Genomic DNA, 25,346 nt, shown 5'->3' with positions numbered 1-25,346 from the left:
ATTGCTATGAAACTTCTATACACAGTGCCGAAGAGACATGATAGTCTGGACTTATACCACCTCCACTACTGCTGCTCTGATCTTTGGCACTACTGCACAGACTGGGAGCTCAAAACGTAACACACAACTGAGCTTCGCTTGTGACATAAATCAGATCTAATACACAGCAGGGACAGGAGTAAACCATCTGATTATGAGAAGGTGGGATTTAGACATATCTTTTGTTTCTCTCACTAAAAAAAGTCAACTTGTCACTGAATCCTGAGTTCTTTAACTGTACGTTTTCTCCATTGATGTGTCAACTTTTTTTTTTTGGTTCAGATTGTTAAATTGCATAGGCAGCTGCTGCAAAAAGTTGCCTGATGAGAGAGGACCAATATCAGTTTACACGTTTAGAGAACCCTGCATAACCCAATTATAGTTATTTCTAATGCACTTAATTTAAGATTGTTTTTATTTAATGGGAAAAGTAGGGTTTCTGCTCTGACCCTCAGTAAATAAATGTCCATCACAGGCATTTTATGGGAAATAAACATAGCCATCTTACTGCAGGTGAAAAACAAACTTCTAATGAATAAATAAATGAAGTGATTGACCTTTTAATGAGCACTGTCCCTACAAGCATAAATAATCTATCCTAGGAGAACAGTAGTAATTTATACTTCACTTACTTGAACAAATTCACAAGAAAAGCAACTAATGTCATAGTGCGAAGAAACTTAAGACCAGGACCAGTTCTCTCTGCACAGTATCATTACCTGGCCCAGTTGGAGGACTCCAAAAGATTTTAAGACTATGGCAAATCTTGTACTTTCACAGAATTATTACTGCTCTGATTTAATGAACATCCCTAGGTGCATTACATTAAAAATTAAGCTGTTCAAGCATCTTGCTAAAATAATTTAAGGGTCCTAAAAGATTTACAATTGCTCCCAAAGGCAGAGACAGTAGCAGTGCTGAAGAGCATATTTTTATATTTGTACATCACTACGAGCTTGTGATCATTCCTCACGGATATGGATCTCAGAGTTATTTTTGACACCTCCAGACTAGATCACTGCAATGAGCTCTAGTTAGTGTTATACATAGAGGAAGACCACCTGAAAGTTTCAGCTGCCCATTATTCTAGATGCCACTGAAGGGGTTGGATTTCAACTTTACATAGGTTTGGAGTTTTTCTTCTCTCTCAATTATTGAAATCAGGAAGAAGATCAAGCTGACAGGACCAGATTTTTAAAAGATATTTAGGTACCTACAATGGGGGTGAGGTGCCTGTCTGTATCTTTAGGCATCTAAAGATATCTTTAAAAATCTGAATTGTAGTCCTGACATTTTTATGTCTGGTGGTAGGTGCCAGAACATTCTTAAGGAGAGCCCCAGACTTTGGTATTCAGACTTCAGAGAGTAAGTCAATCTCTACATAAAGGGAGTTTGAAAGAAACTTCCACTATGGACTGATTAATCCATAGTTGCCTACTGTTGAGTTTCTTGTGTCTTCCTCTAGGCATCTCGTACTGGTCATTCTGGAGTGAAGACCCTAAATTAGATGAACCATTGGTCTAATTCAGTACATATGGCAATTCCTGTGCTCCTATATTTGCTTCCATTCATGCTCAAGCAAAGACAGAATTGGTGGACTTTCAGGGTATGATGTAAGACTTATGTTATACAGACTTTCTGATTGTGTGTTAGAGAGAAGAGTCTCGTGGTAGTACTGATATTCTGAAAAGTTAGATTTATTATTATATGGTCTTATTAAACCCGTTCAGTGTGCTTCAAAACACTGAAAATCCCCACAATAGTTAATAAAGGGAAGAGTGTAATCCAACATTAAAAAACACCTTACTTTGAGAAGTCTGCAGTGAGACACTTACCCTGATATATCCGAGTAGATTGCTGTGTCTACAAAGTATGTTGGCAACAGGTGAAAAACCAAAAGCAAAATGGCTTTGCATCCTTCTCCTTGGGTGAGCCACAGATCTAGAATTGCAGGTACAGCTGCCCAGTATGTTCCCAGGAATGGAACAGCTCCAAGGATTGCTGCCAATGCTAACATAATAGAGTACACTATAAGTCAGATGTTAAGGAGAGAACTGAAAAAATAAACAGTTTACAAAAAAATACTTTGGATGAGATTCTGCCACCTTTGCTGTGAAAACAGCCCATTTAAATCAACAGGTCCACTTGGAATAAGAACAAAAAAGGGTGGCAGATCAGGCATTTGGAATATACAGTTCTTCCTTTTCTTTTTAAACACATCACAGCTAACCTTCTCCAATATTTTGATACTTAAATTCTTTCCACATAAAAAATGATTGATCATGACATCAAAATGGATGGGGGGAAAAAAGCAAGCTGGAGAAACAGTCTTGTCAACCGATGGTAGAAACTTGTATTTTATACACCAATACAGTTGTGATAGGCAATATGTTTTTTTGTTCCCAAATAGTTTTTAATCATAGATAGGACTTGTAATTATGGTTGCCCAACATTTCCCCTTTTTCAAGGCCCTGTTTCCAGTTGCTTATAACTTTGCTAAATTTTAATCATTTCCACTGAAATTGTAGGTGTCATGTGTAAGTCTCAGGAAGTCATTTAAATAAATAAATAAAAAAGCTTCAGCCATTTCCAAGAATGAACCCGAAGTTGACTGACTTAAATGCCTTTGAAAACTGATCAGTTTCCACATGAACTGAGATTTCAAAGGATTTAAGTGCCAAACAAAGAAAGATTCTGTCCTCACTGAGCATGATCTAGACTCTTACAGCACAGGGGTCTCATCTAGACTACGGGGAGCGGTTGAAAGAAGATATGCAAATTCAATTTGCATATCTTCTTCCGATCGCACTTTCAAAAGCAAAGCTTTCAAAAGTGAAAGTAATTAAGACGCGGCTTTTTCGGCAAACTGCCCCCTTTGTCAAAAAGCTGAGCTTTCTCAAAAAAGAGAATTTTAATTACTTTCACTTTCAAAAGTTCCGCTTTCGAAAGTGTGATTGGAAGAAAATATGCACATTCCTGAAGAATTTGCATATCTTCTTTCAACCGTTCCCTGTAATCTAGATGAGCCCTTAACGTCAGACTAGGCAGGTGCCAACCCAGAGTGAGAGAACAAGTGAGCATACTTCATCCCCGCCCAGCGTGCACATGTGCATGTGTGTGATGTTAAAATGTGTTTAATTATATAACTACTGAAAATTTCAGGCATTACACATGGGGAGAAAGTAAGGGTAGGTGGCTCCCTGTGTGCATCGATTGCTTATCCTCTCCATGCTACTGCCTCTGATATAGAGGCAGCAGTGTGGAGGGGAAGGAGACAGGTGACTCCCCAGGAAACAGTGGGAGCCGGCTTTTAAGTCAGTTCCCCGCACATACTGGGAGCCTGCATGTAACGAATGAGCCCAGGCTCATCAGTAAACCATGTACACATTTACCCTTTCACATCTTGCACGAGAGAGAGAGAGAGAGAGAGAACGAACAGGCTTGTGTTATGCCATACCCACAGAGCACACGTGCACACTAGCCCAGGGCTACAAGGACAAAGCTGTGACTGCTCCAGGATGTAGTGAGGCCAGGCAAGGATGGTGACACCAAAAAGCCTCACTCCTCTGCTCTCAATGATAATCCACAAATGGCACTCTCAAAGCATGGCAAAAGGTAGCAATCTTACTGCAAAGGGACAAAAATGGGACTGGATGGAGGGGGAGGAATAGATTAGGAGAAGATGTCCAGTGAGCATAGGACCACACAAAGGACCTTTGTTCTGGCATTTTCTTAATTCTGAATACTCAAATTTGAAGCCTTAACATTATTTTAAGCATAGTTTGCATGTGTAATTATATATTATGTATTACTATGTATTATATTATGTAATTATTAATATATCAAACTAAGATCTTCATTCAGGCAATATTTAACCAGTACTGCCACTGCACAATAAATGGATGCATAGCTGCCATCTGTAATTAAATAACATTTGCTTTGGTTCTTACCTGATGGTATGAAGACAATATTAATTCCAAATATGGTGTGAGTCAGCCAGGTGTACAGTCCATAGAACCCAGCCATTTTGAGAGAAGCATCAAACACACCTCTAGAATGATCAAAGAAACCCAATTAAATTGCTGATTACAAAAGTGGGGGAAATATCAAAACAAACATCCATGTGAATAATTGAATCATATCGGTAGTGCAGTAAGTTACCTGGTTCAAATTCTAACAATGAATACATTATCCATTTGTTCCCTATGCCAAAGGATGAGCATCCATCTTGTTTGCTATTAAAGCAAACAATGATTGAGGAGTTTCAACATACCAAGGAAAACTTTCTAGTGTTTGTGGCTTTGTTATGGGACAGTGCTCAGCCGTTCCCAGGAACTATTTGTGAGATCTAGTACTGCAGAATTGTTTAGATTTAAATGGAGACAGTAAGTAGAGAAGGTTCAAAGTATAATCACACGTAGAATAGTGATAGAAATGTAGCCGTGTTAGTCTGGGGTAGCTAAAGCAAAATGCAGGACAATGTAGCACTTTAAAGACTAACAAGATGGTTTATTAGATGATGAGCTTTCGTGGGCCAGACCCACTTCCTCAGATCAAATAGTGGAAGAAAATAGTCACACAACCATATATACCAAAGGATACAATTACAAAAAATGAACACATATGAAAAGGACAAATCACATTTCAGAACAGGAGGGGGATGCGGGGGGGGGGGGGGGGGGGGGAGGAAGGAAGGTAAGTGTCTGTGAATTGATGACTTACCTTCCTTCCTCCCCTCCCCCCCCCCCCCCGTTCTGAAATGTGATTTGTCCTTTTCATATGTGTTCATTTTTTGTAATTGTATCCTTTGGTATATATGGTTGTGACTATTTTCTTCCACTATTTGATCTGAGGAAGTGGGTCTGGCTCACGAAAGCTCATCATCTAATAAACCATCTTGTTAGTCTTTAAAGTGCTACATTGTCCTGCATTTTGCTTCAGTATAATCACACCTCGTTTACGGGTGCGTCTCAGTTGTCTTGAAACCCTTGCTTTAACTCTGCTACAATGCATCACTTCACTTCTCCATGGCCTCTCTTGTTTTACTCTCTGAAGCATAAGGCTCATTAACCCTTGAACCAATATAATAGCTTCCCACTATTAGGCTGTGTCTAGACTGCAGGATTTTTTCAAAAAAAAAAAAAAAAAAAAAAGAAAAAGAAAAAGTAGCTTTTTTTTTTCAAAAAACTTCACCTGCGTCTAGACTACAGCCGCGTTCTTTCGAAATTAAATCAAAAGAACGCGGCTTTTCTTTCAACGGTGGTACTCTTCATTTAATGAGGAATAACGTTTTTCAAAAGTGCTCTTTTGAAAAAAGGCGCTATGTAATGCAAACTGTGCTTTTTCGAAAGAGAGCATCCAGACTGCCTGGGTGCTCTCTTTCAAAAAAGCGGCTTGCTTTTTCGAAAGTATTGCTTGCAGTCTAGATGCTGTTTTTCGAAAGAGGCTTTTTCGAAAGTATCTTAGAGAAATTTATCTAGGCTTTTATTTTTTAAATTCATGAAACATTTGCTTTGACTTCATGCAGATATAAACTCAATAAATTGATGACATGTTACATATAGAATGCTTTTAAATTTTCATTTAAGTTTCCACTCTCTTTGGATGTTCTTTTGCTCAATGCGATGAGTAAAAAGTAGTAACTGATTGTTTTCCACTATATTATACATGCTATTACTCTACTCTGTATGCCTCCCTTTCCAAACTAGTTCTCACAGCTTTGCCTCCGCATTCAATATTTATGTCTCTACTCATTCTCCATTTTGTTCTATGAATCAACACTGAAATGATATTCAAACTACAGACATGTTGTTATATACTGCCAATACTTAGTCCCTTGAAAAAAGCATCAAAATATTTGCCTTTTTAAAAAAAAACATTGCAGCTCCATATTGGGGAAAAGCAGCTTTACAGAATTATCCAGAAAAACCCCAGGATCTTTCCTTCAGAACTGAACTCCATGTGTGATACTGTTACATTGTTGCACAAATTGTACCAGTTTCCCTTTTTGTCAAGAGCCAGCATAAATCGTTTCTCACTGCTTCCCTCATCTACCTGCAATTTTAGGATCTCTGAGGCTACATCTACTCTACAGGTTTTCGTGCAAAAACAGGTGCACAAAAACCCGCAGAGCGTCCAAACCTCAAGCGCATTTTTATGCAGGAAAATCTACAGTCAGTCGACAGAAGAGGAAGTTACTCACCTAGTGCAGTAACGACAGTTCTTCAAGGTGTCCCCGTGGGTGCTCCACTCTAGGTGACGGGCTCGTCCCGGCACCTCAGGTTGGAGATTCTTTAGCCGTGGTTTAGCCGGACCACGTGCCTTTCGCACTATTTCTGAGTGTGTGCACGGTCCGGCTCCTGCCAGTTCCTCCTAATCGGGTTACTCCTGAAAAATATAAAGAGGAGACTCCGAAGCGGGGAGGAGGGTGGGTCCTGGAGCACCCATGGGGACATCTCGAAGAATGGTCATTACTGCACAAGGTGAGTAACTTCCTCTTCTTCAGTAGTCCCTGTGGGTGCTGCACTGTAGGTGAGCTGTTGTCTGTTCTATGGAGGAGGGCTCAGAATTATGATGTGTGAATTGTGGAGAGCACTGTGGTAGCCAGTGCTGAGTCTTGGAGGATTGCATCTACCATGTAATGTTTTGCGAAGGTCATGTCGGAAGACCAGGTTGCCGCGCGTCGGATGGCCTGTAAGGGAACACCTCTGAGAAATGCTGTAGTCATCGCCCTCGTGGAATGAGCACAGAGAGAGGTAGGTAGAGAATTGTTGCGTAACGAGTAGCAGTGTGTGATGTATTTTACAATTAATTTGGAGATGCATTGCGACAATAAGGGTTGGCCCTTGGTTCGGTCATTCGTGCATAAGCGTCAGCACTGTGATTGTCGGAAGGGACAAGTCCTCTCCAAATAGAAAGCCAGCGCCCTGCAAATATCCAAAGAGTATAAGCGGGCCTCACGCAGTGAGGCATGAGGTTTGGGGTAGAAGGTTGAAAGTACTACAGGTTCATGAACATGAAATTCTGAATTGACGTTCGACAAGAAGTTGCCGAGTCTTAGTACAACTAAGGAGTCTTAGTTGGGGTGGAGTCTTAGTACAACTCCGTGGCTAGAAAATGTAATATAAAGAGGTTTCATCGAAAGGGCAGCGAGTTTACCCACGCGTCGTGCCGATGTAATCGCCAGGAGAAAGATGACTTTCATGGTAAGTATGGTGAACTTGCCATACTTACCACACAGTGGGTACATGAGTGTGTCCAGAACTAATTTCAGGTCCCAAGGTTCAGGAGGAGTCCTGCGTAGAAGGTAAAGGTTCATGAGTCCTTTCAAAAATCGTTTGGTCATGGGGTGGACAAATAACGAATAGCCCTCAATGGGTTGCCTGAAGGCAGAGATGGTTGAGACGTGGACCCTGACTGATGACAACGCCAGTCCAGAGTGATGGAGGTGTAATACATAACCAAGAATACGTTGGAGAAGGATGGTCAAAGCATTCAGGTTATTATCAGTGCACCAGGAATGAAATCGGTGCCATTTATACAGATAGGTCTTGCGTGTGGATTGTCTACTATGTATCAATACCTCCTTTACTTGTTGAGAATAGGTCATCTCTGCGCGGCGGAGCCAGCTAGGAGCCAAGCCATGAGATGTAGTCGGTTGATCTGGGAGTGTGTAACAGACCATCCCCATTGTGTCAGGAGATCTGGATGTTCTGGTAAGTGATACGGAGATTGTACAGACATTTGCATCAAAAAGGGAAGTCACATCTGTCTGGGTCAGAATTGGGCTACAAGTATAATTGTGGCTTTGTCCATGGCTAACTTTTCCAGTACTCTGGGAAGAAGTGGAAATAGAGGAAAAGCGTAGAGTAGCTTTTGGCCACAATGTATCAGGAACGCATCCCCTAGAGACTTCAGGGCAATCCCTGCTCTGGAGCAATACTTCGGGCATTTTGTATTGAGGTGGGTTGCGAACAAGTCTATGGTGGGGTACCCCCATCTCTGGAGGAGAAAGTGTGCTACACATCGGTTGAGTTCCCACTCGTGCTGAAGACAAAAATGTCTGCTGAACGTATCTGCAGTGATGTTGTCTTTGCCAGGCAGATATGTGGCCATGATGCTGACTTGTTGGTGAATGCACCAGTTCCATAGCTTGGTGGCTTCCACACAGAGGGATTTCAATCTGGTGCCGCCTTGGCAATTGATGTAGTAGACCATGGTGGTATTGTCAGTAAAGATTTGGACTGTATGTCCTCGGATTGTGTATGAAAATGCCTTGCATGCATTGTATATGGCCCTTAGCTCCAATAAATTGATATGTTGGAGCACCTCTGTCACTGTCCATTGACCTTGAGCGCGTTCCTTTGCACAATGAGCTCCTCATCCTATCAGAGAGGCGTCTGTCGTGATTTGTATGTCGGGTTACATGTTGTGGAAGGGAAGACCAGTAAGCATGTTGGCGAGGGATGCCCACCATTTAAGGGTCTGTCGTACCATAGGTGGTACCATTACCATTCTATGAACACTTTGGCTGTGTGGGCAGTACACAGAAGTTATCCAATGCTGTAGGTATCTGAGATGGAGCCTCGCGTGCTGTTCCATGTAAGTGGTGGCTGCCGTATGTCCCAGGAGTCGTAAACAGGTAAGTATGTCGATTCTGGGACTCAGATATGATGTGGACTAGATCTCGTATTTTGTTGAATCTGTCTATGGGAAGATAAGCCCTGGCTGTTAAAGAGTCCTAACCGAGCCCCAATGAACTCGATGGACTCTTGGGGTATGAATGACGACTTCTGGACATTTATTAGAAGTCCTAGTGTCACAAATAGCTCTCGTCACATGGGTGGCATGGAGCAACTGGTGGTAAGTGGTTGCTTTGATCAGGCAATCGTCCAAATATGGGAATATCGTAATGCCTTGGCGATGAAGATAGGCTGATACTACCACGATTGTTTTGGAGAAGACTCTCAGAGTAGATGAGAGGCCAAATGGCAGGACTCTGTATTGAAAACGTTGGTTGCCAACGATGAATCTGAGGAATCATCTGCGTGCGGGGTGTATGTAATGTGAAAGTATGCATCCCGTAAGTTGAGGGACATAAACCAGTTTCCCCTGTTCAGCACCAGAATGATATAAGCTTGTGTCATCATCTTGAATCTGTACTTTCTGAGATGCTGATTGAGCAATCGAAGGTCCAGGATAGGTCTCCACCCCTCTGATCTCTTCTCGGTTAGGAAATAGGAATAAAACCCTCTGCCCTGGAATTGCTCAGGTACCCTCTCCACTGCCCCAATATCGATGAGACGTGAAAGCTCCTGCATGAGGAGAGCCTCGTGAGCAGGGTCCCTGAAGATCGACAGGAGCAGGGGACTGGTGGGGGGGGGGAAAGGGATGGTATAGCTAGATGTTATCAGCTCACGGACCCATCAGTTGGTGGTGATGGAGAACCACCTGAGTCTGAATGGGCGTAAACGATGGTGAAAAAGTTTTCCGGTCTCTGTACGAGCGGTTAGAGAGATGATTTGCAGTCCCTCGACTAGCCCATCAAAATTGCTGCTTGTTATTGTGTTGAGCAGGCATTCTCGTAGATTGCGGGCGTCGCCTCTGCTGACGTGGCTTGCCCCATTGTTGGGGTTCATATTGCCGGAACATGGGGTTGGTAAAGGAGAACTGCCGCTGCCTGTAGTAAGGGGTATAGCACCTTCGGCGATACGGTGGCATATACATCCCCAGTGTCTTGAGGGTAGTCCTAGAGTCCCTTCCTGAGTGGAGGACCTGATCTGTGTTAGCCGCGAAGAGACCTTGCCTATCAAATGGCAGATCCTCCACTTTAGCCTGAAGCTCCTTAGGCACCGCCGCCATCTGCAGCCAGGAGAAGCGTCGTATCACCACAGATGTAGCAGAGGTTTGAACTGCAGCATCAGCAATGTCCAGGGAAATTTGCAGGGCAGTCCTCAATGCCATATAGCCCTCCTTACCACTGACTTTAGTAACTGGCGTTTGTCCTCCGGAAGATGCTCCAGGAGTGCCATGAGCTTTGAATAGTTATCAAAGCTGTGATTAGAGAGGAGAGCGCAATAGTTTGCCATTGAAAGCGTTAATGTGGAGGATGAATAGACTTTCCTCTTACAGGTCTAAACGCTTGGCCTCTTTATCACCGGGAGCATTTTTGTGCTGAGGGTTCTTTGCTCGTTGTTGAGCGGCGTCAACAACCAAGGAATTTGGTTGTGGATGGGTAAATAAAAACTCCATCCCTTTTGAAGTCACAAAATATTTCTTATTGGCCTGTTTATGCGTGGCCCAGGAAAAAGCCAGTGACTGCTATATGTCATCTGCGATCTCGAGGAATGCTTCGGCTAAGGGGAGGGCCATCTTATTCTTCTGTGATGGCTGCAGGTTTTTAAGCAGACGATGCTGTTTCTGTTTAAGTTCACCAAGTTGCACCTCCTGAGACTCTGCCACCCTCCTGAAAAGGTGATGGAATTGTTTAATGTCATCCACTGGGGAAGTATCACCAGGGAAGACTGTGTCGTCTGGGGAAGAAGATAACATGTTAGTTGAGTCCGTTTCAGGCTGCGGTTGTTGTTGGAGAGACTCCCGATGCTCATCGGGGTGGTCCACCGGAGCAGGAGTATCCCCTGAGAGAGTTGGTGGTCTGATAGATGGGTGAGATGATGGCAGCCTGGCGCTACTATAAGATCATCTTCCGTGATAGTGTGGGGAGATGGAACGGGAGTGACTGTACAAGCAGTTGTGCAAGTAGTAGCCTTGGTGATGGTAATACCTGTTGTGGTAATGCCAGGATGAATGGTAATATGGAGAATATCTCCTGTCCTAAGTGCAGGACGATCTCATAGGAGATCTAGGGGAGCGAGACCTCCGTCTGGAGTACGCAGGCAAATAAAGTGATCTATGATAACAGTGCGGAGAGGGTGAGTACTGTGGAGATCCTCTGTGGCAGGATCTAGGAGGGCTCCTATGGTGAGAGTGAACTGAGAGTACTGAGGCTGGTAATAGCGGTTGTGAAGAGAATGCAGCTGGTTCTGGGCTAGGAGAAGGCATAAGTACCCTCCTGGATTTGTAAGCAGCCTTGCGTGCCGCAGGAGATACTCGCGTGTGGGTGCGAGACCTTCTCTGTTGTTGTTGTGCTGACTGTGTCAGCAGCACCGTTCGAGTTGATTCATCATCAAAGCCCGGTGCTGGTTCTCCCAGTGCCGATCAGTGCGATGTTACGGCAGCGAGCGGCATGGAAGGTGTCAGTGCTGCATACATCGGTGCCGTATGCGGCGGTGCCGGTGCCGCGTGCGTCAGTGCAGACGTAGCCGACACCCGAGGTGCCGGAGATGTTGTCATTGGTGCTGTCGGCGCTGGTGTCGTGGGACTAAGCACCGTTGGACTAGGCGCCGAGGAAGAGGATGGCAAGGGACTCAAGGGCGGTGCCTGAGTCAATGGCTTTGGTGCCGGGACCGGTGCCATCAGGCGCTCCTTCAGTGCCGGTCTGCTCGGTGCCAACAGTTTTAATTTCGTTGGCGCAGGTGCCAAATCAGCCCTTGGAGGCCTTTCTGATGGCGGTGCCACTTCTCTACGTGAAGACGGGCTTGGCTCTGAGAATGTACGGCTTGTCTTATGTGTTTGAGCCTGACTGCCAGAAGAGGAGCCAGATGTACCTGGCTTGTCACCCATGCTTATTCTATGGGTCGTTGCCAGTTTGCTCATGGTCTTAGAGGCTGCCGAAGGTTCAAGTTCAGGGAGTTGAAGAGCCTTATTGAAGAGCAGCATCTTCAGGCGCATTTAGCGGTCTCGTCTTGTGCGCGCCGTGAGCTTGGAGCAGTGCTGGCACTTCTGAGGGATATGACCCTCGCCCAAGCACTTGATACAGCTATCATGGCCATCCACAGCTGGCATTGCCTCATGGCATGAGGAATGTTTCTTGAATCCAAGAGACCCCGGCATTCTGATAAATATAACTAACTAGTAAGCCTAACAGTAGAGAAAAATGGAGGAGAATTTTTTTTTTCAACTAGAAGAGTAATTATGTATAAAGAACGACTAACTATATCTAACAACTAACTCTAAACCAATTAGTTACAGATTTCTAAACATTTTCTTGTCAGGTTGAGGAGAAGGAGTTCACTCCACCTGCGACCGTGAACACTTAGGAGGAACAGGCAGGAATTGGACTGCACGCACACTCAGAAATGGCACAAAAGGCACGCGATGCACCCGCGCATGCGCAGTCTGGATAAACCATGGCTAAAGAATCTCCGACCTGTGGTTCCGGGACGAGCCCATCACCTACAGTGGAGCACCCACGGGGACTACTGAAGAAAAACAGAGGGCTTTTTGCGGTGTAGCTATACCTCCTTCTATGAGGCATAACTCCTTTTTGCACTACAGCTTTTGTGCAAAAAGGCATGCATGGACACTCCACAGGGGTTTCTTGCACAAAAAGAGCCTATCTGAAAAAGCACAGATGCACAAGAGCGTCCAGGAAGTGTGGACGCTATCTTGCACAAAAGCGATGTGCTTTGACAAGTGGACACACTTTTGCGCAAGAATTCTTCTACAAAAGACTTCTTGCACAAAAACTCTGCAGTGTAAACTTAGCCTGAGAGAGCAGTGGGGAAAAACTAAACAGAATGAGACATGCAAGAGTCAAGCTTCACTCTTCTCTGGAGTATTCGTATAGCTAGATGACTTTTTTGGCAGAAAAAGAAAACGTTTCCAAGCATATGTGTTTTCACCGAATTATTTCAGCCAAAACGAAATGTTTTTCAGGACAGAGTTGCAGGGAGAGGACGTTTAGACCAGTGGTTACAGCACCTTCAGTTTTAATTTAACATTACTATTTTTTATAGTTCAAGTACTGCTTCAGTAAATTATTTATATACAGTGGAACAGCTTTAATAAGATCTAACCTAAATCTCTTATTTTTGGATTAACCCCATTACTTTTTATCCTACGTCCAGTGGACCTGGAGAACAATTGATCACCCTCTCCTTCACATTATCTCATAACATATTTAAAGATTTATCAAGTCCTCTCAGTTACTTGTCTCAAGACTATACACGCCCATTTTTTAAACTCTCCTAATAGATGAGTTTTTCCTAACCTTTTATACTCTTTGTTGTTCTCCTCTGGATTCTCTCCTCTGGATTCCCTCCAATTTGTCCACATCTTTTTTAAAATATGACACCCAAAACTGGACCCAGTACTCTAGTTCAGACCTCACCAGTGCAGAACAGAGTGGAAAGATTACTTTCCATATCTTACATATGACAATCCCATTAATACACATCAGAATTAATGCTTTTTGCAGCTGAACCACACTGCTGACTCCGCTTCAGCTAGTGATCCACAATAACCCCCAGAGTCTTTTAACAGTACTACTGCCTAACCCCCATTTTGTAGTTGGGCGTATGACTGTTCCTTCCTAAATCCTTCTTTGTACTTGGATTTTAATGAATGTAATATGGTTAATTTCAGACCAATTCTACAATTGTCAAGGTTATTTTGAATTCTAATCCTGATCTCTGAAGTTCTAGCAAAACCATCTTAATTCAAGGTCACCTACACATTTTATAAGCATGATTTCCACTCCATCATCCAACTCAATGAAAATGTTGAGTAGTACTGGATTGCACAGATACGACTAGATCAAGGACACTTAAATAATACAAATAAAATATTAAGGGAGTATGTAAGCCACACTCCTGTTTTGTAACTATAATCTTTTATAAGGAATAAAAAACGTTCATGATTGAACAAAACATGCTGCATTCAACCCAAAGCAGATTGTTTGATCTGCCAAATTTTTCATAACTGTCAGATTTGGTTCAACCAAAAATGATTTTCCCCCACTTTTTTCTAAACTGCATGTGAGCTGAAAATTCAGCTGAATGAAATAACTGGAAGGAACCTCACGAGTTCATCAAATCCAGTCCCCTGCACTCATAGCATGACCAAGCACCATCTAGAGCAGGGTTGGGCAACCTGCGGCTTCAGAGCCTCATGCGGCTCTTCAGAAGTTAATATGTGGTTCCTTACATAGGTACCCAATCCAGGACTGGAGCTACAGATGCCAACATTCCTCTGGGCTGGAGTGTGGTCACTGTTCAACCCACAGCTCTGTTCTAGGCGCCATTCCCCTCCACCCTACCCCCAGGATCCTGCCACTTCCTAACCACTCCACCGAGTCTCTCACACTCATACTTCCCCCTTCCAGCGTCTCCCCCTCAGAACGAGCTGATCACAGTGGGCAGGAGGAAAAGGAGGAGGCAGCACTGACCGGTGGGCTGCCAGTAGGTGGTGGGGAGATGATCAGGGCTGGTGACGTAACTGTTGCTCTTTGGCAATATGCATAAATTCTTGCTCCTTCTCAGGTTTAGGTTGGCTACCCCTGATCTAGAGTCTAGAACATCACTGACAGGTGTTTGTGTAACCTGCTCTTCATCTCCAATGATGGAGATTCCGTAGCCTCCCTAGGCAAATTTATTCTAGTGTTTAATCACGCTGACAGGAAATTCTTCCTAATGTCCAATCTAACCCTCCCTTGATGCAGTTTAAGTCCATTTCTTCTTGTCCTATGATCAGAAGTAAAGGAAAATATTTCTTCTTGTAACTATATGTAAGGTACTTGAAAACTGTTATGTCCCCTCTCAGTCTTCTCTTTTCCAGACTAAACAAGCCCAATGCTTTCAGTCTTCCCTCACAGGTCATGTTTTCTTAAGCTTTAAATCATTTGTATTGCTCTTCTCTGGACCTTCTCCAGTTTCTCCACATCTTTCCTGAAATGTAGTGCCCAGAACTAAACACAATACTCCAGTTGAACCTTAATCAATGCATATTAGAGTGGAAGAATTACTTCTTATACTCTATTACACTGCTGGCTAATAGATCCCAAAATGATGCTTGCTTTTTTGCAGCAGTGTTACACTGCTGACTCCTATTTAGTTGTGGTCCATTATGATCCTTAGATCCCTTTCTTCAGTACTTCTTGCTAGGTTGATACTTCCCATTTTGTATATAAGTAAGAAGTTACTCACCATATACAGTAACGACGGTTCTTCAAGATGCATGTCCCGTGGGTGTTCCACTATAGGTGTCGGGCTTATCCCGGCACCGCAGATCTTTTTCAGCTGTAGTTCGCTGGACCACACATGAACGATGCACATCTCATGCCTTTTGCACTGTTTCTGAGTGCGCGGTCCAGCTCCCATTGGTTCTTCCTGATCCTCTAAAGCAGCGTTTCCTAAACTATGGGCCGCGGCCCAGTACTGGGCCGCAGGAAACAAGTACCAGGCCTCAGTGTGGTTGCCAGGGTGTTCTGGGCTCCCAGAGTGCCTGTGTGGCGCTAGGTCTCCCAAACCCTTGGCTGGCCTGGGCGGAGTCTGCAGCTGGATCTTCTGGCTCCCGGCAGATGCGTAGCTAGGGGAGGTAGGGGGAGAGGAGGAGGGGAGAGTCGGCCATCAGAAGCAGCACTGGACGGGAGAATCGGGGTGGGCCAAGGAAATTGGGGGAGGGGCAGCCGGCGGAAGCAGAGCTGGGCAGGGGGCTGCCCAGGGGTGACTGGGATAAGGAGTAGGGGAGAAGTGGCTGCTGGAAGCAGGGCTTGCCTGGGGCATCGGGACTGTCCATGAGAGACTGGGGGGGCTGGTGGAAGCAGGGCTGCCGGGGGGGGGGCGCGAAATTGGAGGTAGGGAGATGGCCGGGGAAGATGGGGGGTGGGGGGAGAGAAGCGGCCACCGGAAACAGGGCCAGACGCAGGCAGCAGAACTGGCTGTCCAGGAGAGGACTGGGGAAAGAGGGGCTGGCCAGAGGCGCAGCGGGGGGAGCGAATCGGCCAGCGGGGAGCAGGACTGACCCGGCCATATGTGGATCTCGGGGCACTTCTCCCTCCCCCCCCCAGAAAGCACGAGTGAGTCCGGCCTGGGGATTCTACTGTGCCCCCCGCCCCCACACCCCCTCGAGTAGTTGTGAACTGGCTGGCTGGTCGACACACTCATGCAGTCTGAGCACATTTACCAGCCAGGCAGTTCGAAACTACAAACTGATACATTTAGTAATAATAAAAAACTTTCCTAATGAGAAAATATCAGACATATTATGTCTGGTATTTTCTCTGTTTTTATGTGTTTACATTTTTGGGCTGCAGAAAACAGTACAGAAAAAAAAAACAGTTCCAACTAAAGTAAAGTAACCTTCATGGTTAGAGTGGATAAGTCACAAGTTGGGCTCAAAAGAGGTCCCCATTAAGGCGTCCAAAACTAGCTTCAGGTTCCACAGATCGACAGGGTGCCTGTGGCATGGGAAGAGATTAGCCAACCCTTTCATAAATCTCTTCATCATTGGGTGGGAAAACACAGAATAGCCATCCACAGAGTGGTGAAAGGCAGTGATTGCCGCAATGTGAACCTTAAGGGAGGAACATGCAAGGCCAGAGCATTTGAGATTTAGGAGATAGTCCAAAATATGGTGAATAAGGACCGAGTAGGGGTCCAATTGTGCAGTAGAACACCATGAACAGAATCGTCACCATTTATGCAGGGAAGTATTGCGTGTATTGGATCTCCTACTATGTAACAGGACCTGTTTTACTGACTGGGAACATCTCATCTCTGTTTGTTGGAACCAACTAGGTACCATATCATTAGAGCGAGGTGGTTGAGGCTGAGGGAGTATCAAGCGTCCGTCGTTCTGCGTCAGCAAGTTGCGGCATCTGGGAAGATGGTACGGAGGATGGACTGACATGCGAAACAAGTAAGGGAACCATGCCTGCCATGGCCAATAGGGGGCTACTAGTTTCACTCTGGCTCCTTCCATTGCTATCTTTTCCGGAACTTTGGGAATGAGAGGAGTAGGTGGAAAGCGTATAGAAGGTGTTGCGCTCCTATGCGACTGGAGCCATCTCCCATCGACTTTGGTCCAATATCTGCTCGTGAACAGTATTGAGGGAACTTTGCGTTGTGGTGCGTGGCAAAGAGGTCTATGGATGGATATCCCCAGCGGCAGAAAAGGTGTGAACCACATCTGGGTGCAATTCCCATTCATGCTTTGTCGAGAAGTGCCTACTGAGGGCATCAACTGATGTTCTGCTTGCCAGGGAGGTATGTTGTGATAACTGTAACTCTGTGTTGGTTGCACCAGTTCCATAATTGCATTGCCTCCATGCAAAAGGATCGAGATCGAGCCCCACCCTGTCGGTTTATGTAGTATACCGTTGTCATGCTGTCAATAAGAACACGAATGACACGACCATGTATCAGGGGAAGGAAGTGTCTGCAGGCATTGAAGACTGTGCTCAACTTGAGCAGGCTGATATGTTGCAAGGATTCCTGAGCGGACCAGCGGCCTTGGATTTGTTGGTCTTGTAGATGAGCGCCCCATTCTAGAAGTGATGTGTCAGTGGTAATCTGCATAGTTGGTTGAGGTCAATGAAAAGGTATGCCATCTATCAAGTTGTCGGGGATGGTCCACCATGCCAACAATTTTCTGTGTGACAAGGCACCGTGACCCTCCTGTGGATGTTGTGACCGTTTGGTGCATATATCAAATCAAGGCAATCCAATATTGAGGGCATCTGAAGTGCAACCTTGCATGTGCTATGACGTACGTCGTAGACGCCATGTGCTCCATGAGTTGTAGACAGGTAAGTATTGGGGTTCTGGGGCTGATGGAGAGAACCTGTATTAGATCTTGGATAGTTTGGAACCTGTTTGTTGCTAAGTATGCGCGATCCATGATGGAGTTGAGGCATGCATCTATGAACTCTATGGATTGCTGAGGTGACATGGATGACTTTGTGAGGTTGATTATAAGACCAAATGCTTCGAATATGATTCTTGTTATGTTGGTAGCCTGAAGTGCTTCATCAAAAAAAAGGTGCTCTGATCAGGCAATTGTCAAGGTAAGAGAATATAATAAATCCCACGTGCCGTAAGTAAGCTGTCACCACTTCCTGGGAGGCTGATGATAGACCAAAAGGCAGGACGTTGTACTAGAAGTGCTCTGAACCAACTTGAAAATGTAGAAAGCGTCAGTGAGCTGAATGAATGGTCCCATGAAAATTGGCATCCTGGAGGTCAAGGGACGTAAACCCATCTCCGCTGTGCAATGCTGGAATGATAGTCGCTAGGGTCACCATCTTGAAACGTTTGCGAAGGTACTGATTTAAGCGTCAAAGGTCTAGGATTGGCTTCCAACCTCCTGATTTTTTCTGGGTCAAAAAATAGCGGGAATAAAATCCCTTGCCCTTGAACTCATCCAGTACATTTCCACTGCTCCGATAGTTAGAAGACGATTTATGTCCTGTTTCAAGAGAGACTCGTGAGATGGGTCCCTGAAGAGGGATGGGGAGGAAGTGACAAAGGGGTTGGTGTAGTCCAACACAATTAGGTGTAGGACCCATCGGTCGGTGGTAATCGAGGCTCATCATTGGTGGAATAGTCTCAGGCAATGGTGAAAAAGTACGTTTGTGGCATGATGGTGAGCAGTCAGCGGTCTATAGTTCCTTGACCAAGGCATCAAACCTATTGTCTGGTGTTCTGTTGGTTAGGCGCTATCAACTGTGGTCATCTTTCCTGCTGCCTTTGCCTGGTCCATTGGTGCTCCTGTTGTCTGTAATGAGGCATTGGGTGTGAGAATGGCCTTTGTTTTGGTAAGGCATATAATGTTTCCTGCAATATGGTGGTGTATACATCCCCAACGTCCTAAGTGTTGTCTTGGAGTCCTTGCCAGAATGGAGGACTTGGTCTGTCTTTTCCGCGAAGAGGCTCTGCCTGTCAAAGGAAAGGTCTTCGACCTTTGGCAGGAGGTCCTTTGGCACTGCCGCCTGCTGCAGCCAAGATGTTCTGCACATGACCATCGATGTGGCAGTGGTTCATGCTGCTGTATCCGCAGTATCTATGGCTATGTGGAGGGCTGTTTGGGAAGCCGTGTATCCTTTCTGTACTACAGCCTTGAGAACTTCATGCTTACTATCTGGCAGATGTTCAAGAAGTGGGACCAATTTCAAATAATTGTCAAAATTGTGATTGGCCAGTAGCGCAGTGTAATTTGCCATCCTTAGAGTTAATATGGCTGATGAGTAAACTTTTCTTCCAAAAAGATCCAGACGTCTGCTTTCCTTGTCAGTATAGCACTCTTGTATTGAGGAGCTTTAGCTCTCTGTTGCTGCATCCACAACAAGAGAATTTGGTTGTGGGTGCGGAAAGAGGAATTCCATGCCCTTAGCGGGTACAAAGTATTTCTTGTCCGCTTTCTTATTTGTAGCAGGAGTCAATGCCAGTCTCTGCCATATATAATCACTATTTCCAAAATTGCATCATCAAGTGGAAGGGCGACTTTCCACCTCTGGGACGGTTGTAGGTTTCTTAGTAAACGGTGTTGTTTCTGTTGGACCTCTGAGAGTTGCACTTGTTGGCTATCAGCGACTCACTTGAAAAACTCTTGGAACTGTTGGATGTCAGCAGTGGGAGATAAGTCACTGGGGAAGACGGCGGCGTCACGGGACAAAGATGAAATAACTGTGGGTCCAACAGTTTCATAGATTCATAGACTTTAAGGTCAGAAGGGACCATTATGATCATCTAGTCTGACCCCCTGCACAGTGCAGGCCACAGAATCTCCACCACCCCTCTTAGAATAATCCTCTCACCTATATCAAAGATATTGAAGCATTCAAATACTTTGAAGGACCCAACATGCAGAGAGTCCTTCAGCTGTGATCTGTGCCCAATGCTACAGAGGAAGGCGAAAAACCTCCAGGGCCTCTGCCAATCTACCCTGGAGGAAAATTCCTTCCCGACCCCAAATATGGCGATCAGCTAAACCCTGAGCATGTGGGCAAGACTCACCAGCCAGACACCCAGAAAGTTCCCTATAGCAACTCCTATCATCCCTCCATTGACCTATTTCCAACTGATAATGAATGGTCAATTAGTTACCAAGATCATGTTATTTCATCCAACCATCCCCTTATCATAGAATCATAGAACTGGAAGAGACCCCAAAAGGTCGTCAAGTCCAGCCCCCCGCTCTAGGCAGGACCAATCCCATCTAAATCAACCCGGCCAGGGCTTTGTCAAGCCGAGACTTAAATACCTCTAGGGATGGAGACTCCACTACTTCCCTAGGTAACCCATTCCAATGCTTCACTACCCTTCTAGTAAAATAGTTTTTCCTAATATCCAATCTGGACCTCTCCCACCACAACTTGAGAACATTGCTCCTTGTTCTGCCATCTGTCACTACTGAGAACAGCCTCTCTCCATCCTCTTTGGAACCTCCCTTCAGGAAGTTGAAGGCTGCTATCAAATCCCCCCTCACTCTTCGCTTCTGCAGACTAAACAGACCCAAGTCCCTCAGCCTCTCCTCGTAGGTCATATGCTCCAGCCCCCTAATCATTTTGGTTGCCCTCCGCTGGACCCTCTCCAATGCTTCCGCATCCTTTTTGTAGTGTACAGTTGACCCTCCTAGGATTCAGATTGATATGGAACAGGGGGTGCAACTCCAGTTGGAGTAGGAGGCCTGGTTACTGATGGAGCTAGAGAGTTTGTCCTGTTATCTGAAGTTTGAGGCTGGTGACAGGAAGGCGATCTTACTGTGTTGTGTCGAGGGGAGTATAAATGACATCCGTCATAATAGCAGTCATGTTTGCATGGATGGTCATAGTGACGTGCAGAAGGCGGAGAATATCTGGAGGAGTATCTGCTCCTATGAACATCGTGGCGTCTATAGTAACTGGAGAGTGAGAGAGACCTGGGTGACCGTGATTTGCCCCTTGAATGCATGGAACATTCTAGGGAGTTTCGGTGTCGAAGATGGTGTAGCTAGACAGGAACTTTTTTGTAACATCCATTTTTGCTTGCCTGGAGCATACAGGGCACACAGAGCAGAAGGCCCAGGCTGTGTGACCGTGAATGGCTGTAAACAGAGATACGCCAATTGCTGACCAAGAGGCTGCCAAGGAGTGCCCTTGACTGAAACCCATATTGATACGAACACACATCCATCCGTGGGGGGAGGAATCTCTCGCCCAGTAAAAAAATGTCTAGTGCTCACAATTTAGTTATCTCTCTTGCAAGTGTAAATTAACTTGAAACTTGCTTGTAAGAACTGGCGCCACAAAACGGACCAGTAGAATTCGGCATCTTAGATAAGAAAGAGAATACGGGCCCCCAGGGGTATAAAGATAGGTCCAGCAGCGCATTTTCTCTGAGTGTCAATCTACCATCTATCTGCTGGTCGGGTTTGGTGTTTGATCTCCCGAGGTTCCAAGGGGACGCCCACCTCGTATTCGTCTTTCCTAGGAATTGAGAGACCGGCCCTGGCCTGACACGCTGGAGTCGAGAGGCACAGAAAGGGGTAAAAATTGTACCTAAATGTGGTCCTTTGTTTAAGTATATATATACATAGACTTAGAGCTCTTTAAAGATTAAGCTGTCACTTAGTACCATTATTTCTATTTTCTATCTTTATTTTCTTTGTAACCATTTTTAAAATCTGTATTTGTTAGCATTTAAAAAAAATAGAGCAATAGCCATTGTAACCATATGCTTTTATAAGTCTTTTAATAAACCTGTAACTGTTTAAGTTTTAACCTGACTCCTTCAGTTGCTGTAACAGAACCAAGCACAATTTAAAAGAACTTCAGCCAGTCATAAAGGGACAGACATAAGGAGAGCTTAAGCGTTTGGATCTGTGTCACTCCCAGGTGACAAGATCCGTTGGGGCACCTTTCCAGCCTTTCCCAGGCTGCCCGCTGCGAAGGAACCCCTGTGTTCTAGCAGTTAAAATCTAAGGTGTAATAAGCTCTTTCTATATAACGAGGCGTCTGTTGGCCTGCTGGCCACCCTCTGCGACGGGACCCCGGTCCTAGCAGTAAAGACACGGACGTTAAACCTTTTCTCAGAAGCATACACACACACACTGCCCTGACCGTCGGCTGACAGAATTGGCGTAGTCGGCAGGATTGTGCTATTGGTTCAAATACAGCAGCATGAAGCCAGTCACGATTGACATGGATTTTAACTGTATAGAAAAGGAGTTTGCCCGAGAGGGATGGGGCAACCCTAAGTGGGATAAAGAGATGTTAAGGAAAGGCGCTTGCATCTGGCTGTTAAAGGGTGTGTGGCAAGCAGCCTGCTCTAGCTACTGGAACTTAGAAACAGAGCTGATAAAGGTGCAGAGAGAGAGATACAAACTCTGGGAGCAATGCCAGAACCTGGATACCCGGGTGTGAACCCTAAATAAGGACATAGAGCACCTACAGGAACGGCTCCTCCTGAAGCTAGAGAGGGGAAGGAGAAAGTAATTAATGGAGAAAAATGAGCTTTTGGAGCTGGCTTTAAAACTTTGCTAGCTCAAACCCCCGCTCTCCCGCCTTCCACTGTAACCAAGATAAAACAGTACCGCATTCCAGCCGAAGCTATGGCTCCGCTCTGTGAACTAATTAAAGATCTAGAAAAACAGGGAATCTTAATTCGTACCTACTCCCCGTATAATTTGCTCAGGAAGCATGCTCGCTGGGAATGAGTCCCCCCCCCCATGAGGAAGCTCTGAGACAGCTGATAACGAGATACGCACTTATCAGTCTATAGGTCCGATTTTACCCTAATGCCCCATTTCATTTGAACCTCACTGTGGGAAACACAGAGATGTCCTATGCCTTATGGCAAGAAGGAGAAACTGTACCCCGCCGCCCCATACAGTTTGGCTCGAAGTTATGGCAAGGGTCACACTTAAATTACACGCTTTATAAAAAGTGCTTCGGGCAGCCTACACAGCACTAAGAGAAACAGAGGAGTTAACCCAAGCTCAAGCCATAACACTTCACAATCCTCTTCCAATCATTAAGCCCATATTGGAGGGAAAGGAGTTGCCACCAGGAATAGCCCAAAGGAAAATGACTGTCCAAAGAATGAGCTCTATATATTGTAACTTTATTTTGTGGGTTTCAAATGAACTAGTTTTATTTTGTTTTGGATAATGTCCTCTTGCTTAAAATTGCAAACAGACAAAGCACAAATTAGTTAGTGCTTGTGTTAGGCATTCAACTTTTAAGGTTAAATTTGCTCTCTAAGAAAACCAAGTTATTGTTTTAAGAATCCAAACTGAAAATTCACTGTATCTTTGTTCAAGGCTGAGTTGATAACACTTTTAGCTTGCTCTCAGATCCAAGGTTGTAAGTGGGTGCAGACTGCCTGTCTGTTCTGAAGAGGTTTGAAACCAACTGTCCCTCATAAGTAAGCCTGTAACATTGTACATATGATTCTTTTCAAGAAAATAAAAGCTTTTTGCTTGCAGGAACAGTAACTGGCCAACCAACACCTTGTGCTAAGGAAAAGCACTATAGCTTTACACATTAAGCCTGATCTGTGGTACAAGAGGGAAACTGAGGCATGCCACTGTTGGGGAAGGCTAGCAACTCTAGAGGTAATTCGAGGGAGTAGAAGGTCACGAGTACCGATGAAGCGCTCTTGTTCTCGTAAAGTTGTAGCTCACTCGCCCATAGAAGTGTTAAGGAACTAGCTGTAACCGATTCCCCTAGCAGATCTTAGGCAGTATTTTAAGTTATAATAGACCACCCCGACAGGGGTAGAAATGTTTTCTTGTCTTTCAGATCATCAGAAAGCGCTGGTGCCAGCTGAAGAAAAACAACAAACAACAACGACAAAAAACCATGGTTCTGTGTCATGACACAATAAGTTTGTGTTCTGTCCAAGTTTGTCTTGTGTGTCTTAATTGTAATACGTATTGCAAATATTGTTGTGTGTAGGATAGTGTTTTAATGAAAGGATAATTTGAGTAAAGCAGAAGCATTAATTTAAACCATCAAAATTAATAATTGGGCCCAATCAATTGGCAACTTTAAAATTCAGTGAAAGGATAATAGTTTGGAAATTGTTTAGGCTAGGAGAATGTTAACAATGTCTCCACAGGTGAATAAAGAAGAAACTAGAAAGAAGCAAGGAGTGCATCACGTGAACAGAAAGACTGGGAGTGGGGTAACAGCCCTCTCCCCCACCAGATTAGTTTTGCTTTAATAGCTCTAGAGCGCCAGAGATAATAAGAAATCTATACGAAACAACACAGGCAAGTGGGACATCAGCATATTTAAGTAAAGATGCCCACAACAATGAGGAAACTAGTAACCTCACCATTGCAATAACAGCTACTTGCCCTGCTACTTACTGGTGCCTGATGCCTTAAAAGGCCTCAAGAATTATAGAATTGCATAGGTTAACAATTAAATATCTGTGAACCATGCTTGGTCCTTTAAAAGAAACAGTGACTCTAGTCAACGTAACCTCCTTCAAGTCACATACATAGAACAAATACACAGTCCTCTGAGTTAAAGTTTGTATAGAATACAGGCTGGTAGATGCAGTAATATCCAGTGCCTGTAAAGGCCTACACACCAGCCAAGCCAACCAAGTGATCCTAGATAGTTTGAAAGATCTGTCCAGCTCTGTGTCCACTTCACTAGATCTAACCAGATATTTAGACCAGAGACTAACTAGATTGTTAATTAATGGAACTAAATTAAAAGAATTAGAAGGCCAGTATTGAAGAATAAGATAGCTTTAACCACCCAGCCCTTATGCTGGTGAGTCCCCATCTCCTCCGTGCCTACCCATGGGAGTGGGAAAGTAGAGAATCCATGAGGACCCAAAGGCCCACAGATGGCAAATAAGAAAACAGATTAGATACTGTGGTGCAAAGATTAAACAATCGGCAGACCCCTACAGGCAGTCCGATCAGTAAGAAATTTCTTCCCTACAGGGAGAACCTCTCCTAGCCACACTGTGCCACTCAAAGATTCTAAATATGCACCTGAAGACACTGTAGTAATCAAACACCCCAGTTTAAGAATGCAAACCTACGTACTGCACTCCTACAAGAGAAAAGGAGTCTGGACCACTGCAGATGCTGGGCTAACACCAATAACCACTACTGAGGCTTGGATTGTATCCAAGACCGGCGAACTTTTTTGTTTTATTACAGGAAACTGAGGCAATGGCCCTGAACAGTGCTCCAGTGGGATGTATCCCTCCCAGAGCTAGTGTAGATCCGAGAAACCATCATGAACTTTTTGTATATATACTGCTTGCTGTTGCAGCGCTTGCAATCGCTGTTGTTATAGACTGAACTATAGAAAAAGAAACCTAAGCTGAAGCAAGACATAGTACTTCAACTCGCCATGGTCTTCTTCCTCATCCCAACTGCTACTGCTGTACCAGAACACCTTACTTAACTCCTCTACTAGACTGAGAATCGAGTTTGTCCCTCTCAGCCCAAAACAACTG

The 25,346-nt window shown here is 44.7% G+C and overlaps 1 protein-coding gene across 4 annotated transcripts in view; it reads right to left on the bottom strand.

The window, feature by feature from the left end:
• Positions 1 to 25,346, bottom strand: part of TMEM245 (transmembrane protein 245) — a 147,653-nt gene that overhangs the window by 8,402 nt on the left and 113,905 nt on the right. For 2 of the 4 annotated variants that reach the window (XM_075921638.1, XM_075921639.1), the window contains 2 exons: positions 3,990 to 4,090; positions 1,875 to 2,049 (listed from right to left, as the gene is read on the bottom strand). In XM_075921638.1, the coding sequence (XP_075777753.1) occupies positions 1,875 to 2,049; positions 3,990 to 4,090 (276 nt within the window). Of the gene's footprint in view, positions 1 to 1,874; positions 2,050 to 3,989; positions 4,091 to 6,241; positions 7,335 to 25,346 lie in introns of those variants that run through there. The other 2 variants (XM_075921640.1, XR_012901837.1) reach the window with 2 other exon arrangements.

This window comes from Pelodiscus sinensis, chromosome 2 (assembly GCF_049634645.1).
Source record: "Pelodiscus sinensis isolate JC-2024 chromosome 2, ASM4963464v1, whole genome shotgun sequence".
NCBI classification, from domain to species: Eukaryota; Metazoa; Chordata; order Testudines; family Trionychidae; genus Pelodiscus; species Pelodiscus sinensis.
The sequence above is the reverse complement of the archived record's forward strand: the minus strand, read 5'-3'. Positions and strand labels throughout refer to the sequence as shown.